The sequence below is a fragment of the Idiotropiscis lumnitzeri genome, chromosome 3 (genome assembly GCF_059441095.1).
Source record: "Idiotropiscis lumnitzeri isolate Australia: NSW breed Sydney's pygmy pipehorse chromosome 3, RoL_Ilum_1.0, whole genome shotgun sequence".
Classification (NCBI taxonomy): Eukaryota; Metazoa; Chordata; class Actinopteri; order Syngnathiformes; family Syngnathidae; genus Idiotropiscis; species Idiotropiscis lumnitzeri.
Window position 1 is genome coordinate 22,086,615 of NC_142393.1, and position 19,861 is coordinate 22,106,475.

The 19,861-nt window shown below is 42.4% G+C and overlaps 3 protein-coding genes across 7 annotated transcripts in view; 1 reads left to right on the top strand and 2 right to left on the bottom strand.

Moving 5' to 3' along the window:
• nhsl1a (NHS-like 1a) overlaps nt 1-7,027 on the bottom strand; it is an 18,967-nt gene extending 11,940 nt beyond the window's left edge. The window contains exons 1-2 of one of the 3 annotated variants that reach the window (XM_088289824.1): nt 6,022-7,025; nt 796-903 (exon numbers count right to left, since the gene is read on the bottom strand). In XM_088289824.1, the coding sequence (XP_088145950.1) occupies nt 796-903; nt 6,022-6,634 (721 nt within the window). In that variant the 5' untranslated portion in view covers nt 6,635-7,025. Of the gene's footprint in view, nt 1-795; nt 904-6,021 lie in introns of all 3 variants that reach the window. The other 2 variants (XM_088289826.1, XM_088289825.1) reach the window with 2 other exon arrangements.
• The window catches only part of LOC148340394 (uncharacterized), a 13,903-nt gene extending 1,745 nt beyond the window's left edge, over nt 1-12,158 (top strand). Inside the window, exons 2-5 of one of the 3 annotated variants that reach the window (XM_088289828.1) lie at nt 835-958; nt 8,195-8,396; nt 9,530-10,624; nt 11,407-12,158. In XM_088289828.1, coding sequence (XP_088145954.1) covers nt 9,532-10,624; nt 11,407-11,771 — 1,458 coding nt within the window. In that variant the 5' untranslated portion in view covers nt 835-958; nt 8,195-8,396; nt 9,530-9,531 and the 3' untranslated portion in view covers nt 11,772-12,158. Of the gene's footprint in view, nt 1-834; nt 959-5,378; nt 5,446-6,860; nt 7,092-8,194; nt 8,397-9,529; nt 10,625-11,406 lie in introns of those variants that run through there. The other 2 variants (XM_088289830.1, XM_088289829.1) reach the window with 2 other exon arrangements.
• Nucleotides 12,159-12,942: 784 nt separating this feature from the next.
• Nucleotides 12,943-18,902, bottom strand: fbxo3 (F-box protein 3). Its single transcript, XM_088289831.1, has 12 exons — nt 18,740-18,902; nt 17,564-17,653; nt 17,054-17,217; nt 15,997-16,111; nt 15,671-15,875; nt 15,551-15,596; nt 15,384-15,468; nt 15,024-15,146; nt 14,844-14,959; nt 14,640-14,747; nt 13,727-13,806; nt 12,943-13,661 (listed from the first exon to the last, which is right to left on the bottom strand). The coding sequence occupies exons 1-12, from the start codon at nt 18,823-18,825 to the stop codon at nt 13,524-13,526; spliced, it is 1,356 nt and encodes a 451-aa protein (XP_088145957.1). The 5' UTR covers nt 18,826-18,902; the 3' UTR covers nt 12,943-13,523.
• Between the last annotated feature and the right edge of the window lie 959 nt (nt 18,903-19,861).

Consider the following 19,861-nt stretch of genomic DNA (forward strand, 5'->3'; position numbering starts at 1 on the left):
CTCTTTAATAAACTGGGTTTAGCTTAATGCAAACAGACAATGCGAAACACCATAGATGGGCTAACGAACAGCATCTGTGTATCAGTGTTATAACCCTTTAAGCAATGTAATTTGAAAACAAACAGTTGCATAACACAGAGAAAATAGAACAAACCTCACATGCATATATTCGTTATCCTTTGCAAAAAGTGGACATATATTTTTGCAATTTACATCACTTCAAATGTCTCTTGTTAACTTTAATGCTAACAAACAATGCAAAATGCCATACTACTAAGTGGTACACTTCAAGTGACACATATTAGAACACACATGGTGGCGCAACGCATGTAGACATATAATATAACAATTCTCACAAGCATATATTATTCATCCTCTGCGAAGAATAATTAATATTACTGCAGCTTACTGAGGAGCAGCGACCATCTCAATGTACGTTCCTATGTACACTGCCCACAGATAGCCGAGGCACACACACCAGAAGGTGCAGAACAATGTCCATTGAATAGAAGCAAAACACGTTTAATTATGATATAATTATGTAATTGCTGCATGTTTTTCTAATGTACAATATCGAAAATGTTAATTTTCCGCCATTTCAATGAGGAATGATGATTTAAGATACATGTTTTGAGACGCAAACGTGGTAACTGAACAAATTTAGCTCATATCTCAAGACACTACTGGAACTGACATAAACTAAATGTTAAATTCCAGTAATACTCCTTTATCCCCACGAGCTTGTCACACATCTTTTGCTACCCGGTGATATGTTCATTCTTGAAACAACCTGACCTTGTAAGTCCCCGGTGCTCACGTGTTGCCTTTTTGCAGGGATGAAGAGCAGACCGTGCTGGGGCTTCTGGGTACTGTAGTGAATGGACCAGCAGTCGCCATCCTTCGCTGCAGACAGAAGGAGGAAATCAGGACATGGTTCTGCGGTGGACCTTGACACAAGGTACTGAGATGGTTGCTATGGCAACCAGCATAAAGCTGTCCTTTACACAAGGCAGGCACACATCAGTACCTACACGCGCACACGCACGCACACTCACACACAACCAAGCATGCACAGATGAGAACAAACTCACCTGTGCTCTTTTTGAGATACTTGAAGACGCATTTAATGGCTGCGTTGATCAGAACCATCCCGGCAACACGCACACACGAATATACACAACCTCAGTAAGCTGCATCACGCGCAGACACATACACACTACACACATACCGAATGCAGCTGAACAGTACTGCAGCACAACGCAGTGATCTTCACACTCCTCTTCATCTCCCTTTCTCATCTCTCCCCCCTCTCTCCCTCTCTCTCTCTCTCTCTCTCCCTACCCTCTCTCTATCTTAACCCCCTCACGTGAAACTTTGTCCAATCTCTATTATCCCTCGAGCTTATCTCTCTCGATCCCATCTCTCTATCTTTCTTCAATTTCATCTGTTTTCATCTTCTCTGTACACATTTTCCTGAAACAACTAATCTAATGCTTTACAAAACAGACTATACAAGAAACAACCTTTACCAACAAAGGCAGTTTTAATTAACCAACTAAAAAGCGCACAATTTTCAGCCATGGTGCTCCCTCATGCATCCCTAACACTTAACACACATTAAAAAATAACTACATTATGGAACACGTCAGAGAGGGAAACTGGTATTTACAACTTGAATGTATTGAGGCATTGTGGGAGAATTCAATTTCACAATCCTGCATGAGAGAGAGACTTCACACGCACGTCGGGCCACATTTTCAGCGCAACTCACATGTCTGTATCATACCACATAAACTACAATTGAGGAAGGAGAGAGATATGAATTTTCAAGCTGGAAATACAGTCACTATTTTGAGTTTGTGCCAGCTATAAATGAAGATATTATGGTCGGTTGCACACGCTGTGCTGTGTTTCACAGAGCATTATCTAGCTTCAATAACACTATCTCGGGCGAGAAAAAACAAAAAAAAAATGTATCCCATTTACGCAAAATAAAATCCAGAAATGACGCTTTTTTTAAAAAATAAAAATAAATATTGTAAATGAAATGGGTGTCTTTATAATTAATAAAAACAAACTTAACAGGGCCATTGGTTGGCCTGAACATTTCTATATGAAGTCTGTAAGTAAAAATTAGGTCACGTCTGCCATTCATGCAGCCGTTGTTGTTAAATTGGCTTTGAGATGGATGGAAGTTGGGCTTTGAAAAATCCAGCACAGGCCGCGAAAGGAAACTGGCTGTGTTCTTTCTATACCTTTCGGTCCTACACGTTGCAATTTATTTTTTAATCGATTAATTTATTCTTGTCTGCTTGTTCAGCGCATGCATGTGACCCACTAAGTAGGTTCTCAACGCCGATTGACTGTGGCCGTTGCTGCCAAGAGTTCACTTCAGCCTAACACGGCGGAAAGGTAGACGGAGCTAAAGATATGCTTCAAACTCAAAGTTCGGCACACAACTTTGCCTGATCACATTGACTTTGCCCAAACGGAAGCGCGCCACCAGAGATGCCCTGAACACATTTGGTTTGACCGCCGCGTACGGATGCGTTATTTTCAGATATGCGATAGCGAGCGTAGGAGGTGGACTTTGAAAAAAGCAAATTTAAACCTTGAAATTAAAAATATAACGACCTAAGAACAATCCAGTTCATGAAAAGCTTCTTGGGGACTTATCATAGCAATGTGTGTACAATGATTTTGAATGGAAAAATTGTGTCCACTTCCTCTGCTGACTCCCACCAAGACATGGGAACAAAGAGGCATGGCCAAATTGCTGACGAAATAGAGTAATTCTGTACTGATCTCTCCAAAAGAAATTGATAAAATATTGAACAAATAGCTTTTTTCCTGAGTGTTTTTAAATGAAAAAATGGGCCATCTTGGACTGATTGTCCCTTTTAATTTTTAAACATTGCTGTCAAAAATACAATCCACTTAAATGGCAAAACCGGGTGTCATTTTTATGTTATGCAAGGTTGTCGGTATCTGCTGAATGTAACTATTAAAGTAACTTCCAGTCTGACCTACTTTCTTTTGAAGTCAAGTAATCAGTAAAGTGACTCATTTACCTTTTCAGGGTAACTGTGGCAAACACTGCTTCCCACCCTTCATCCCATCTTTCTCTAAATCATCTCGCTCTACACGATCCCTCTTTCTCTATCTCCTCTCTCTATTCCATCAATCTCTATCTTTTTCCTCTACGGTGTAACGCTCTACTTTTTTCCGGCAAGTAATCAGATTACTCATCAGTTACAAAACATTACTATGCAGTGTATCTTCTCTCTCTAGCCAATGTCACTCGCTTCCATGCCTCTATTTTTTCACCCACACCCACACACACGCACACCCCCACGCACGCGAACACTAAGAACACACACGCTGGCAGTCAGCCAGTAGGCGTATGCCCTTCGTGTGTGTCACCAGGTGATAAAGGTTACCCGCACTACAGTAAATGTCCTATTTAAACACACACAAACACACGCACACACACATTCAGCTTTCTTTGAAGTTAAAGGGACAGTGTGTATTTAATTTTTATCTGTACGCTGCAGCGTGTGCATCTCTGTGAGGACGTTATCGACCAGTCTTGAAGCGAACACACAACTGAACAGCCCTAACGGGTTGAAGCTCACTCATTCATCACATTTTGGCTCGCGGCACAAAGTAAGAAAAGCAACCTAGCAATGCCATGTAACTCAAAAAACCTGGGGACCCTAATTCAAGGTTCCACCCGTATACGTGCACAATTTGATCATTAATTGCATATCTTGTGAAATCTTAACATCCATCCATTATCTGTACCGCTTCTCCTCACTAGGGTCGCGGAGGGTGCTGGAGCCTATCCCAGCTGTCTTTGGGCAGTAGACGGGGGACACCCTGAACTGGTTGCCAGCCAATCGCAGGGCACACAAAGACGAGCAACCATCCGCACTCACACTCATACCTAGGGGCAATTTAGAGTGTCCAATCGACCTGCCATGCAAGTTTTTGGAATGTGGGAGGAAAGCGGAGTACCCAGAGGAAACCCACGCAGGCACGGGTAGAACATTCAAACTCCACACAGGAAGGCCAAAGCCGGGATTGAACCCACGACCGATGTTGTCTCTCACTGTAAGGCCACCGTGCCGCCCAAAAATCTTAACAGATAATTTAATTTGTAATCAGAACTCATGGAAAAATAGTCAGATGACCAACTTATATTACAAAGGAATTAGCGGGAAAAAAATGCTTGTACAATGAGTTAAAATGGAGGATAAAGTACAATTTTGGTACAGCTATTCAACCACAACAAAATTAACATTCAACAAGACATATCGTACTTGGTTTAGAGCAGGGGTGGGCAAACCTTTTGATTGGTGGGCCACAATGGGTTCTAAAATTTGACAGAGGGGCCGGACCAGGAGCAGATGGATGGAGTGTTTTGGAAACCTCACCTCATCGGAGATTTTAAATTCCAACAAAATATATGTTTGACACAACAGAGTATGTAGAAAAAAAAAACATTAAAAGGGTTTATTCATTTAAATTTTTTCAAGTTCGGCAGAGCGGATTTAAATGTTTAACGGGCCGCATGTGGCCCCCGGGCCGTAGTTTTCCCACGCCTGGTTTAGCGGGTCACAAAAAATGAAGTGGCGGACTGTATCGCGCCCCTGTGGACCTTACAATACAATGGTAATGATAATGGCACCTTCAACTTGAGTCACAAACCAAGATGGTTCCGGTCGGGAAGTGTGCCAACTATTGAGGCCAGTGGAGCAACTAATTACTCTCTCTTTATGCCTGACAGCTTGTCTTTCTTCCATGCGTGTTTAATTAGTTTCAATAATTGGACAGTTAAGTAGGTCGCATTGTTACAGCAGGAAAGCGGGTGCACAGTCACTTATATAGATCAGGGGTGTCCAAATTTTGCCCCAAGCGGCCATTTGCACAGTTTGTATCGGCCTGCCGCATATTCTAATCAGAAAATGAACACTGACCTGAATCAAAATGTGCTGAGAAAATATTTAAATCTTAAAAGACAGCACACATTTTTAAAAAATTTTTTTTTGCTGAATTAAAAAAATGAGAAAATTAGTCATTTGATTTTTTTTTTATCTCATATTGTATTTATACATCTATCTATACAGTAAATACAAAAGATGAAGTGGGCCCCTTCTTCCTACCATTTTCGGTACATGCGCCCAGTGAAAAACACTTGGGCATCTGTATTAAAATAATAAACATGCAGGGAGCATCAGCGCGTCGAATTAGGAGTGGTTATGCTGAGGCCGAAGGCATGTGAGGCTCACAGGTGAAGCTGCCAAGTAGCAGCTGTTGAACGGTAAAGCCATCTGTCTTCAAAATGAGCTGTTAGCCTGGCGTATGGAGCTGCAGCTAATCCTTAGCAAACATACAGAAGCTCACAGGAAGCAAGGTTAATTAATGGACAAGTCTGTTGTACAGGTCAGTTGTATTTAACGTTTAAGTTTAATTGCATTTATTATTTCAGAACTGTTTGTTTTCAAACAATGTTTGCATTTATTTTAGATACGATATAGGGTACGTTTATATGAATGCCAACAACTAAAATCAGGAATATGCCTATCAGCCATTTTCCAAATGCACATACATGGAAATGAGGGTGTTGGTCTCAAACCTGTGAGGTTTTCAAATGTTTGCATTTTGTTGTTGTCTTTCAAATGAATGGCCAAAACGACGATGTGTAACCAGCTAATAAAAGTGACATTTTTCATAACAAACACACACGCGTCATGTTCCACCATACATGAATAAATATCATTTGGTATGTGAGTGGGGGTCACCATTGACCCAGCATGCCTCTTTAATATATATATATATATATATATATAAATATATATATATATATATATGAGACGTCAACTGTAATTTTTGTCTGCCTTGTTCTCACCTATGTCTTATCAACACCTTTCAAATTTTTTCGACTAAATGTCCTCATATTGTCCTGGGTTCCATAAATCACAACCAACAACAAGTTTACAAATTTTCTGTACATAATACCTTTTTGCAAAAGGGGCGTGGCCTCCTTCCGTTGTTGCTTTTTAAAGCCGAAGAATTTTCTCTTTCGCCTCTTGCCGGGCCGGTAACTGTACTGCGGTGGCACTTCTAGCTCCCCTTTCAAAGGTGACAAGTCTGCAGGGGGGTAGCCAAGGCGAGGCTCCGGGGTGGGAGGGCAGGAGCTCGTCCGTCGCCACTGGGTGAGGGCAGGGCGGGGAACCTGATGGGACGGCAGTGGTTGCTTTCCGTGAACTTCAGTAAATGACGGTGTGCCGTGAGCCTCAGAGGGGACATTAGTGTGGATTCGGGCATGAGGCGAGTGGTGCTGGCCGTACCAGGGGTTGGGATATTGCGGCTGAGGTGGGATAGGCTTTTGGTCACCAGAGGGTGGCCAGCCAGCCATCCCTGCATTTCGTCCCCAAATGGCTTCATGGTGCTGGTGGATTTTAGCCGTCAGGAGACGTCGACGAAGGCTACCCTCTGCTTTGGGCTGAAGCGGCGTGATCTTGCGAGGAAGAAGCTGGTCTTGCTCTTCGTCGGGTCCCGAATTCCAGCACTGGGACGCAACACTGTTCCCCACCCCGTCTCTACCCAAACACTCCACATAGGAAATCATCCTGCCTTGAATGTTTGAAGAATGGCACCACCGAGCCACTGACAACGTAAAAATACTTCTTTCTTCAAAATAAAAATGGAAGTCTTGACATTTTTAAGTCAGCTGCAAACTAAAACCTCTCATTCAAAACAATCTTCCCGCATTGAAAGCGACTTGTCCCGACCTTGCCGCAGCCCAGTGGTATCAGAACATAAATGGGATCTTCCTCTGAGTGTCGCCTGTGTGTTGCTAATCTACTAATGAGGATTATCCAGGTTTGCAGATGGTCACTGACCTTAACACATGTTGCTCCATCTTCAATTCCGGAGTCACCCTGGGTTGTCCCTTCCTTGGATCTCAGACCCTGATGTGACCGCTTACCCTGACACTGTGCATCAGATCAGAATGAGGAGTTTGGAATGAGTTGTTGTCACCCCAATACTGCTTATCTGGAGTCAAGTCAAATCAGCCAAGAGAGGTAACAAACATACTCGAACGTTTTACTTAAGGTTAGGACATGTCAAACCTACCTCTGGACTGGACAAACTGCTACGATTCTACCCAACGGGTACACACCTTGGGATAGGCCCCAGGACTCCCGCTACCCTTGTAAGGAGAAGTGGTTTGCATAATGGAAGGTTGGACTCTTGCTATGACTTGAAAGTGTCTTCAAAAAAAAGAAGAAAAAGCAAGAAAGCATTGGTGTTGGTAGTGGTTTCTGTTAGTTGTTTACATTTGTGGAACATGGAAATTACCTGAAAATGTGTCAATCACTTGCTGTGCTTGAAAAGTGGAAAAAAAATATACCAAAATTTTGGAACAATTTATTTGAGTGCAATGAAAATCATACGGGCGGCACGGTGGGCGGCTGGTTAGCACGATGGCCTCACAGGGAGAGACAGCATCGGGCATGGGTTCGATCCCGACTCCGGCCATCCTGTGTGGAGTTTGCATTTTCTCCCCGTGCTTGCGTGGGTTTCCTCCGGGTACTCCGGTTTCCTCCCACATTCCAAAAACATGCATTGTAGGCAGTTTGAACACTCTAAATTGCCCCTAGGTATGAGTGTGAGTGCGGATGGTTGTTCGTCTTTGTGTGTCCTGCAATTGGCTAGCAACCAGTTCAGGGTGTCCCCCGCCTACTGCCCAAAGGTAGCTGGGATAGGCTCCAGCACCCCCCCCCGCGACCCTAGTGACGAGGAGCGGTACAGATGATGGATGGATGGATGAAAATCATACGTGTGAGTGTGAGGCTATATTTATTACATTATGTACTGCATGTACATAAACTGTCAGCATATGCATGAACGTTTAAGTGCAGTTGTGTCATGTATTAGTTTAGATGATTAACTTTTTTTTCTTTCGTTTGGTTTGAATGACCGATTTTTTTAATTAATATGAAAAATGTCCAAATCTAAAAAGCACATGGAGTAGGACAAGATACGTTTTTTTTTTACTTCTTCCTTCTCCCTTTTGAACATGTCAACTGTGCTAAACGGTAAATACTGATGTACTTACTTTTCTTTTAAATCTCTCGTTTCACATTTTAATATAATATCTCGTGTTACTGGCTTTTACCAACAGGACGCCTCTGGCAGATTGTGACTTCTCACGATAAGTGCCGTTGTGAACGAGAGCTTGACCAGCAATGGAGTTGCGATTGGCTAGTGTGTAATCAAGGAAACACCGTGATTGGTGAGGCTCAAGAGGCGGGCGCAACAAAGACATTGTCTAATTGGTCATTCTGAGACGAGCGAAGACGTCAGTACGACGTGTTGCCAAAGCGGTGAGTACGCGTTATGTTTTGTGGGAAAAAAATGAATTTCCATTGTTTTTGCGCTAAGATTCTGCTACATGTACTGGTAAACAGATTTGACGACATCCGCCAGAGACAGCTCACATCAAGTGAAGCCGGGAAACGTTCAAGTGAAGGAACAAGCTGCACATTTAGCCTGTTCGCTGTTAGCCGCATCATTGTTTTGGAAGAGAAACTACAGCAGCCAGGCGAAGAACTGGACTGCCTTTTTTTTTACGCTGTGATTAATAATATTCCGCCGAGTTCTGTTTGAGCCAACAAACCAAGGGTTGTCCAGCAAATAGACAGTGGTGTTAATTGATATTTCTGGAATCAGTTACATTATTCTTAATATTTGAGCCCCCCTCGCCCTTTCCAACTGATATATTTGGTAATATACTGCCAAAAGAATGAAACCAAGATAAATCTAAAAAAAAAAATTTGTACAAATCAATTGATAACAATGTAGACAAGGAAATAAAAAGAACTAGTATAATGTGCTTGCATAAGTGTGCACACCCTCTTCAATCACAACAACAATCACATGCAAACTGGTGTTAAATGGTAGTCAGCACACAGCTGTCATCATCGAAAGTCCCTCAAAAATCCCCCCAAATCAAATTCAGATGTTCTTTTAGGCCTATCCTGACATCTTTGTCTGCTTCACAGCAGAAGGGTTTGCGCTAACACTAACTGCTATTTGGAACAATTCACAATTTCCTCAATTCGGAATTGGTGACAAAAAATTCAACCTTGGATTACAATTTTTGAGAAAAAAATGTAAATCTCTTGAATGTGAAAAATTATGGTTTGATGCACCCCACACTCTGTTTTATTCATTCATTTTTATAATAATAATTATTGTACTTCTAGTATGACATTTTTGTGCACAAGTAGAGCATCTAAGGAGCTTTGGTACAACATCTACATCTTACTAGTGAGGTAAACTGCACTGGTTCACAACTGTGTGGTACTAGTGCCATTATAAAATTGTACTAGTTAGCAATAGCATCTAGAACTAGTACTAGTAGTACTGCTAGTGCACTGGTACATGGACAATGCAGTAGTAGGCCACTGAATAAATGCTCAAACAGCTTTGTGTATCTCTGTTTACTGCCTTGCAGTCATGTCAGTCGTCAAACAGACTCGAGTGGAAGCGGGCGGTGGCATGGCCGTCCATCTCCAGTGTCCCCTCTGCGGCAATTTCGCCAAAAGTCACGCCCACCAGCTGTCCCACATCGCCTCAGCTCATCCCACCTACTTGGACGGCGTGGCAATGGGTCGCCTCGGCAACATCCTGATGTACCAGAGCGGCGCCCAATTATTTCACTGCGCCGAGTGTTTCTTCACCAGCCGAGACTTCAATAGACTATACCAGCACATCATCGCCAAACACTGTTTGGATGAGGCAGCGGCAGTAGTGGGCGGAGCCGACACAGAGGACAATGGGAGCGAAAAGGGGGACAAGGAAGCAGAAGAGGAAATTAAGGAAGCAGACGAGGAAACTAAGGAAGCAGACGAGGAAACTAAGGAAGCAGAGGATGAAACTAAGGAAGCAGACGAGGAAACTAAGGAAGCAGAGGATGAAACTAAGGAAGCAGAGGATGAAACTAAGGAAGCAGAGGAGGAAACTAAGGAAGCAGCCGAGGAAATTAAGGAAGCAGCCGAGGAAAAGAAGGAAGAAGATGAGGAAATGAAAGAAGCAGATGAGGAAATGAAGGAAGCAAAGGAAGGAAATGAGGAAGTGGAAAAAGTAAAGGAGGTCGGCAAGGATCTGAAGGTAGCCAATGAGGAGGATGAGGCAACTCCTCAGAGACCGAACAGCGACGTGGAGGTGTATGTGAAGGATGAAGATAGCACAAGTGAGAGGATGATCTGTGACGCGGACGAAAGGGTGTTGGTCTTCGACGGCGACATGTACCACTGCCTGATCTGCGGCTGGTGGAAAAACAAGCTGAAAGGTTCGGCCATTACCCACGTGGTGCGAAAACATAGCATCCCCAGGGAGTTTGCCTCCCAGAGAATCAGACTAGACGACCCCGCTTCAACATCCACCATTACGCCCAAACGGCATCCATGCGGCGGCGTGGATGAAGACGAGGAGGACGGGCTGAGCGCCGACCTTCTTAAAGAAGAAATGGAGGCGACGGCCAAAGTGGTCCTCTTTCGCTCTAATCGCTACATCTGTGTGAAATGCGGCTGGAAGACCAAAATGAAAGGTGAGGCCTCCGAGTGCGTACATCATTTGTTCTTCGCATTTTTAATTGGAAAACAAAAATCAACAATATTTAACAGAAAATCATGACCATGAAGGTTTGTATGCAAATACACATTAAATACTAGACTCAAACAAAGTTTGTAGATTTTTCCTGTCATGACAACCAATGAAAGGTAATCTAAGCGCCAGCACATCTGCAGTTGCGTAACATTGTTGATATGACTTTTATCTCACTTGAAACAACGCACCAAGTGGACATTTGCGATGAAAGTAATCATTCTGACATACAGATGGTGCATTTGGGACACACATCCGAGACATGGTCAACTTTTGCAGATGTCTCAATCAAATGATGACATCGAGGAGCCTTTGTCTCACTATCCCAAAAACGTTTGCTGGGAGTTGCTAGCATGTAAACAGAGGAGTGAGGATCGTGCAATTCGCGAAAGTCCACTCAAAGCAAACCCGGTGTATATTCAGCTCTACAAACAAATGTGAGACATGTGGCGTGTGTTTCAGTCAGATGTCAATGAAATGGGAGTCTGTCAGTGATGGATTGAGAAAATCTGTCAGTACTGACCTGGTTCGTGACGATTCCAGTGACTGATACAGTTGATGCTTAACACTGTCAGTATTTTGAAGTTTCTCGTCATTTGTCATTCCTCAGCATAACAGAATGCCCACCTCTGGAAACTACAAATGATACAGATTCCGCTTCACCACCGTGTGTGAGTTAATAGGTCGCTGCTACGACTTGAACTCACCAAAGTGTTTATCGTGCAGGTTTTGCCATCAGTCACGTGGTGCGAAGCCACGACGTGGAGCGTCCGTACAAATGCAAAGACTGCAATTCCACTTTCTTCCTGCCCAGCCGACTCCAACAGCACATCCGAGCGGCTCACCGGCCGGGACGCTACGCCTGCCCGTTCTGCTGCTTCCGGTCGCACTTCCTGGCCGGCTTCCGCAGGCACTGCAGCCGATGCACCGCCCGCGAGGAAGCGGAAGGGGGAGTGGGGTTGGTGATGGGCGAGGAGGGGCTAGGGGGGGTGGTGGTGGTCAAGGAGGAGACTAAGGAGACAAGAGCTGGGAGGAAAAGAGCACGGAGGCTGATTGAAGAGGCGGGGGATGAAGACGATCTCATGTTCTAACACGGGACAGCAAAAGTACTGTCATGAATCCCGCTCCGTCCTTCCATCCAGCCCACCTGCAGGCAAAATTGTTACATTTCTTAGCCGTCTTTTTTGGGTTTGGTTGATTAAAATGTATTCAACCATTTTTTTATTGCATTCATCTATCCAAATCAATTGGCTGATTTATTGTAAATAAAACATCCATTTTTATTTATTTGTACTAATGCATCTATTTAAATACTTGATAATTGAATCCTTATAGATAAAATAAATAAAATACACAACTTTCACAATAATTACTGGATATGGTCATCACAAAAACATTGGACTAACCAGATTTGTGTTTTAACACTAAATCCAATTAAAAATGATCATGAAATAAACTTTTACATTCATTTATAATTACATTTGAACTTGGGTAATTTCCTGTAAATGTTTTTTTAATGCTTCAAAAATAAATTTTCTATTTAATTGCATAATGAAATAAATTAAACTATTTTACAATAATTTCTCAATAATTCAGTTCATTGTAAATTAACTTCAAATTGGTAAATTAAATAAACAAAAATTAAATTAAAAATAATAATGCATAATTGCTCATACAATAATGGATCAGATATTTAATAATTGAATTAAAATTCATCAAGTTATATAAAAACAAATAACTACAATTAATTTAGATTTTGACACTATTCTTGCCATTGATTTTAATGGAAGCAATAAAATGAAAAATATGAGCAAAACAATCACATAATAGGTTAATTGGAATTTAATTACTTTTTGTTGACATGACCCCTCCATCCTTTCATCCATTGGGCCTGGGCCTATTCTCGCTGACTTTAGGCAAGAGGTGGGATAAGCAGAAGACAACCTATGTCCAACTTAGAGAATTTATTTTATTTTTTTTAACTTTTGCATGCCTGTAGGAGGATGCCGTACTATCCACAGACATGGTAGGAAGGCTGGATTCAAATACTGAATCTCAGAACTTTGGCGGACGTGCTAGCCACTTGGCCAATCTGTTAAAAAAATGTGGGGCCCTTGAGCACTTAAGTTACCCACCTGTTTGAACATGTTTGAGGATACTTTCATTCTCAAACGTTTGCTCGTCCTTCCATATGTTGAATGTGTCAAAATGAATGTCTTGAGAGTGTCAACTTGATCAAATACGGCTTGGCCATTGTCAGTGTTGAGGTGAAGCAGCGATGAAGATTTATTGAGTCATTACAAACAAACAAAAACCAAAGCCACCAATCACAAAGTGATGTCACTTTACCACAGAAACTGCAAGAAATCTGCAATGATCTCACCGCACTTCTCGCGAAGAAAAGTAATACGAGGTGGAGACATGATCTTTTAAGCCACCTCTGGAAGTGATGGAGTGCAAAATTTGTTCTGTGACTTGAAACAAAATTCACACTATTTACAATACCCCCAATTTGAAATAAAAGACTACTATCAAACTAAAGCATTGATGGATATACTTTCCCCACCCCCTCCAAAAAAAAAAAAAAAAGACTGGCACATACCAGCTCAAATGGAATTCTGTTCCGGCTGCTGGCAGCCAAAGAGTTCAAAAGGGGCAAAATAAAAGTGAGGCTTCACCATCTCCTCCTCTTGAAATCTTTAAAAAGCCAAAAAAGCTCCTTGAAGTTGTGCAGACAAGCTGCAAGGCGACAACGTCCCAATGGCTTTCCCCGCAATCCACCACCAGTGAATACAACAATCGACCGTCTGGCTGCTTTCCACGGCAACGCCTATGCGCAAACATCAGATGTGTCGGGGGCACCACGCTCCCTCCAGGGCGGCCATGTTGATTCCTCTCAGACCATTATAGTCATCTTCATCTCCGTTGCCGCAGTCACTCTCGTCGTGGTCGTTGAAGCCTGATGTGTAATCGCTCGACTCCTGACAGAGGCATGAAAGGGACGGTTTCGATGAATATTCAATTGCCTGTCTCGATGTCAACTCACCGTCCGTAACGTGGGCTCTCTGAATGGTGGACACACCATCTGGAAGCGAGGGATTGCTACATTGAAGACTTCCTTGTTGTCTGAAGCAAGAGAGTACAGAGCAGAAAAAAATATAGACAATTTAAAAATGTAATGGACTTAAGGGCAAGCACTGGAGGCCTGCATGTCTAACTGAAATTCTGTTTACATATCATGAAATACATTTTTCAGTATTGTCTACACAGTGTAGTGGCTATGTGTGTATGTGTGTGCGTTTCAGAAATGCGTGCCAGAACATTTCATTAATCAGTCAGCAAAAAAGTTCAGTAGTGTTAAAGTTTCAGTTCTGTGTGAGAGTTTCAGTTGTGTGAGTGAAAACATATTCAGTAGCGTGAGAACCTTTCAGTAGTATGGATAAGAGCATTTCTGTAGTGTGTGTGTGTGTGCTTGAGTTTTAATTATTGTGTATATGACCTGCAAATATGAGTTGCGCATGTGTGCAAAAAAAAAATTATACTATGAGAGCGCTTAGAAGTACGTATGAGAATATTTCAGCAGTGCGTATGAGAGCAAATCAGCCGCATGTATGTATTCATCATGTGCGTGTGATAGCATTTCATGAGTCTCTAAATGGAAAAAAAACAATGTCCATAGTGTGCGATAGCATTTCAATAACGAACATGAGCAAAAACAAAACAAAAATCTGTAGTGTGTGAGAAAATTTCAGTTGTGTGTGTTAGTGTTTCAAAATTGGGGATGACAGGTACAATAGTGTGTGTGAGAGAGTGTATCAATATTTTATGAGCAAACAATTTTAGTCTGGCGTAAAATCTGCAGTGTGTGTTTTATTAATAAATGTTTATTGATTATTTATTTGAGAGCATTTCATTAGTGCATGTGAGATGTATTAACATATTTGCTTGAATTGTCTTACCAAGTCTGTGGAAAGTGTAGTGTCCCTCCATGTATTCGGATGGCGTTGAAAAGGTCGTGCAGCTGGCATACTCATGAACTTTTCCTGGCGTCATGACCGGGAACTCTCCTGCTCTCACACACACAGACACACACACGCTTAATCGCTTGCCTGATCCAACCGGAGTCAACCCCCATGGCGAGTCATGCGACGCGAGCAGCGTACCGACCACACCGGGCCCTTGCACCTCCTCTACGTTGCCGTCGGATGTTGTGATTTTCCAGTAGCGGCTGTCCAGCTGGCAGGCCACCTCGGGCGGCGCACCGCTCGCCATCTCTATTCTGAGCACCATATTTGGCGGGTCAGTCGGAACCAGGGCGGCGAGCGCAAGCAGACAAATACTACCTGATGCGGTAAGTGAAGAAAAAGTGCGGCGGGTGGACGGAGGAGAGCTCGGGCAGGAAGGAGGTCGAAACGGATACGGTGATATCCCCGGTGGTCGTCACGCAGCTTTTGTCATGCACGTACCTGCAGAAGTCACATCACAATCAGGTTCTCCTTATTGAAATACAGTCAACGCACACGTTATGATTTACTGTTCATCCCTCCAATTAATACTACAGTATACGGTAATGAAAAGCCAAGTTCTGATTTTAATCGAGTTCCTACTTTCATAAAAACAAAAAAGTAGAGATCATTTACTTTTTTTGCTTTTCGCAAGAGAGTTCAGACCCTAAAAACCGCAAGTATCATGAGATCATATACCTGAAGATCTGGTCTCGGATGATCGGGTATTCTCCGGTCACCACATTGTTGACATAGCTAGTGAACCACTCCAAAAAGGAGGAACCTGAACAGACAGTACATACAAACGTGTTTCTTTTTCACAAAACACCACATGGACATGCTAGTAAACGTAGCAACAAACCCACCTGTGATGAACATGTCTACGGCTGAGGGATCCTGGGCTGTCTGATCCTGGAAGAGAAAAAGGTGGCAGTCACAAAAGCGGCAATGAGGTAACACTTCCGGCTGGCATGAGGTTTACAAACCGGGCAGGGGTAGAAGCTCTCAAACATGCGCCGCCCTTCGGTATGCTCCAAGGCCATGTATTGGCTGAGGCCCGTGTGGAAGCAGAAGGTGAGCGGAAGGCAGCGTCTCATCCCCTTCCTCTGCTGGAACCCCCCCGCTGCCGTCTCCACGTCCAGCAGCACCTCTGAGCGGTAGTGATTGGACAGCGACATGCTGCCCATCAGCCTGAGGGGACAGAAAAGCATGATAAATTTGCGACGACACATACAAGGGACACACACACACACACACAGAGGGACATAACAGTAGCTATGCAGAAGTGAACACATCACACAAATATACTGACCCGGGGATGACCAGCATTTGGCCATTGTGGATGCGGTATGAGCAACGATAGTCATCTGGAAGGCGGCAGCCGATCTGAGCCTCGATGCTCCCCAACTCTGCCTCTGTGGCACCTTCTGGACACCCAAACAGATGCGAACCAAACATTAGGAAACAGTAAAAAGGTGGGTGGTGACAACCAATGATCCGACAAGTTCAGTTGTCAGTTAGCCGCCTGCTAAGCACGGGATTGATAGTTGTTGGTGACAAATGTAAACATCTGCCCAAACAACACAAATGAACACATTACAATAAAAAGAGCTTAAACGCTGAATTCCTACAAAAGCATAAACAACTAGAAAATGCCATTTGTGGAGAATTGTATGATTATGGAACGATATGATAATGTGGAATGACATTGACTTTAGCATGCATGGCCAGTAATGTTTTCAAAACAATGCAGATTTGCTATTTCGATACAGATATTTAGATATGTGCCGTATTTTTCGGAGTATAAGCTCCTACTTATTGCACTAACTTTGAACCCATCTGCTTTAATGTGATGTGGTTTATTTATGGACATTAACCAACGAGCTATCAATAGATTTATCATTCGTGTCACATCTGACCAGTGAAATTAGAGAACACATCACAGTGGACCAATGAAAGTGTCTGAGTCCGCACTCATACTGAGTCCTCATCAGCTATTTGCGGTTGGAACAACATGATTTACATCTGGGTGGGGGGAGTCAGGAGGTTACACTAATAATTTTTAGATTATAACTCCACACAGGAAGGCTGGAGCCCTGATTCAAACCCCATACTGTCTGTCCGACCTCTGTACTGTGAAGCGGACGTTCTTAACCAGTCGGCCACCATGCCGCCCCTCGCTTACAGTATATGGTAAAGTTAGAATTACATACAGGTATGTGTGAATGCTTCCAGTATTCATTGATCTTAATGCGGCCTAAATATTACATTAGCGGTGTGAACAGAAACAGCGTTATGTAAACTTTATACTGGATGTCACCATACACACGGCCTCAAGACGCTGTGATGAGAGCATCTCGTGTCATCACCTTTAAGTGACGCGATCATGCGTGGACATCTCTGCTGCAGGAAACTGGTCAGCTGTGCCCAAGCTTTCTTCAAGACAGAGTAATGCTGGATGTAGCGGCCCAGGTCATCGTAGTACTCCCTGAAGAGGTTGAACCAGGACTGTCCGCTTTTCAGACGCTCATCACTAAACATCGAAGCAAGTTTAAACAAGGCGTACGCACAAATCAACAACTAAGTAGGGCTGGACAATTTAGCGCATTATCAATTCCAACTATGGATTTGTTCATTTTATTTAAGTGGAAGTTGATGCAACTTAATGCTACAAAAAACTTGTTGGAAAGAAAAGTTTCAAAGCTTATTTAGTATGAAGAAACTTTAAACAAATTCCAGAAAGGGGGTGAAGGAAAATGTCATTTTGAATGCCATCGGCATTTGTTTTGTAATTACATGAGGGGTTAAAAAGTCACGATAAACAGATTTTTTTTTCTTTTAAGGCAATATCGTCCAGTCCTACAACCAAATGGACTTACTCTGTGATCAGCCAATGTTTGGAGCACAGCGACCTCCACAGCGGATTGTGTTTGGACAACTCATTTAGCCTCCTGTTAGTAGAACTGATGCTGAAGACCAAGCACACACACAAACATGTTCATTATAAATATAGCATTGTAATTGTCTGCAGTGTTGAGAGGTCGCTAAATATGAAGATTTCATAATTGTAGTTAAGACCATTTTGAAATATCTGGACTTTGTTTGCTTCATAATCGTGATGCAGCTAATTGAATATCTTTTTGAGTCAAGCATGATTATTAATTAATCTGTGACAAAATGATTTCACATTATGACACAACAATATCTGCACATACTACAGTAAACGCACATGCGGTCCGGGTTACTTTTGTCCACGCTCACATTCTACATTAGTATCTGTGACTTTTGACTGTGTGCGGCTTTAGACGGCAGGGCCTGCGCTGATGAGTGATGTCCACATCACCAAATGTTTGACCACTTGCACGGGGCATTACAATACATTCTAACATCTGGCTTGAGTCTTAATAGACATGTTGTGTAAGACAGTTTGCAGGAGATACATTACCTTCCTTTCTATAGTGGTAGAAGCCAGACATTCAAATTTCATGTCATATTATACAATGCAATACAACTTTATTTGTATCGCGCATTTCACAATAGCTGGAGCTGTAACAAAGCATTTTACATATGGTGTAATAATTCAGGAATCCACTTCATTTTCCAAACCACGTTTCTATTTAAAATAATAATTTCCGTCAACATTTTTTTTCCACGAGTAAAGGAGTCCAGACGTTTAGGCATGCATCTTCTCCAACTTAAGTACAGAGTGAGAGGACGGTTGCAACCTCTTTATATAAAATAGCTTAAGTACGTGGCTGAAGTCATGAAACGATGGTGGTCATTTTCACCGACTTTACAGAATTTGGCACTTTGTCATCAGTTCACTGTTTTCTGTTTATTGTAACAAGGCACAAGTATTCTGTTTATCAACTGCTGTTGTTATTGTTTCGATTACTTGGCAAGTTGGCTGGCAAAATGCTAACAGTTGTTGTTGTTGTTGTTAACCGTCTTAGCTCCGTGGGGACACTTTACTTCGCGCTCGTTTTCGACAACAAACGTCATTACCGACTCGTACGTGCGGTGACCGTGAGGAGCGTTTGGTATCACATACTCACTGGATTAAGTCCCTAAAGTCAAGAAAGGACAATATGTGAAGCAGCGGGTCCGAAGGGAGCAAGTCCATCCGAAACTCGGTCGCCATTGTTGACAAGCTATTTCTTCTTCTTCAGCTCCTCCGCCACTGTCAAATGTTGCCAAACGATTTCAATGCACGGTGTCGCCCCTATCCGACCGGTAGAAACATTTACAAAAACAAACAAGACGACAGCTCTAAATGGCCTTGTTTGCTTATGTGGTTTTAATACTAAGCATCAAATGTGGTAAAATAGCGCATGTATTAAGAAAAAAAGTAGCACAGATTAATCGCCTGGACATGAAGAATTAAAAAAAAGTACAGACTCAACAATGTGCGAAATAAAAATGAAGCTTTATTGTCAATTATACCAATAATCTGGGACAATTAAAAATAAAACCGTTAACACTCACAAAATAGTTTTCATCTTATTAATATACATCGTGCTGATTTTGCGCGAAGAACATCTTTTTTTAACAAAGTGCTAGCTCATATTAGCTCTACTTTCAAGCTCTCAAAACAACTTGTTCCCATATGGCTTTGCTAATATTGTAAGTGAATAATTTTAATAATGAAAAAACTGAAGTAGGCAAAAATAACTTCAATGATATCAAAACAACAGTTCACGAGTACCGTTTGCTTATTTTGTGAACTGAGTAACGGCAACAATAAAAGCTAAATATGCTAATGACAACTGAAAAATTATTCCCAGATTTCCTGCAGGTGACAACATAACTATTCATATCTATGGACAAAGTCAAGTCTTAGTAACCCAAGAAGCATGATCTTTGGCTGCAAGAGGATGATTGGAACCCCAATATTATGGCTGTGAGGTTAACAATTTCATCATGCCTCCAGTTACATGATAAATCCTGAGCACTGAAGAGATTCCTCATCACCTCGGGTCGAAATTTTCATACTCATTTAGTGGTTTTGTACGCTCGCATAAACCACTGAAATGAAGTTTAGTCCTGCCGTTTGCTCTCAGTGTGCTCTCCTCTTCCCGTCAATATTTGCTCTTACGCATGCTGATCGGACACCCGAGATAAAGTTGTTAAAGTTCAAGAGAGACTCCAGAGACACTCACGTTTATCTCTTATTTCCA

What these genes read in the sequence shown, in the direction of transcription:
- fbxo3 (XM_088289831.1), bottom strand. Translation starts at nt 18,825, where the DNA reads ATGGCGACCGAGTTTCGGATGGACTTGCTCCCTTCGGACCCGCTGCTT. An exon ending in GACTTTAGGGACTTAATCCA is followed by an intron (nt 17,654 to 18,739) that starts GTGAGTATGTGA and finishes CTTGGTCTTCAG; the next exon opens with CATCAGTTCTACTAACAGGA. An exon ending in GCAAGGGCCCGGTGTGGTCG is followed by an intron (nt 14,748 to 14,843) that starts GTACGCTGCTCG and finishes GTGTGAGAGCAG; the next exon opens with GAGAGTTCCCGGTCATGACG.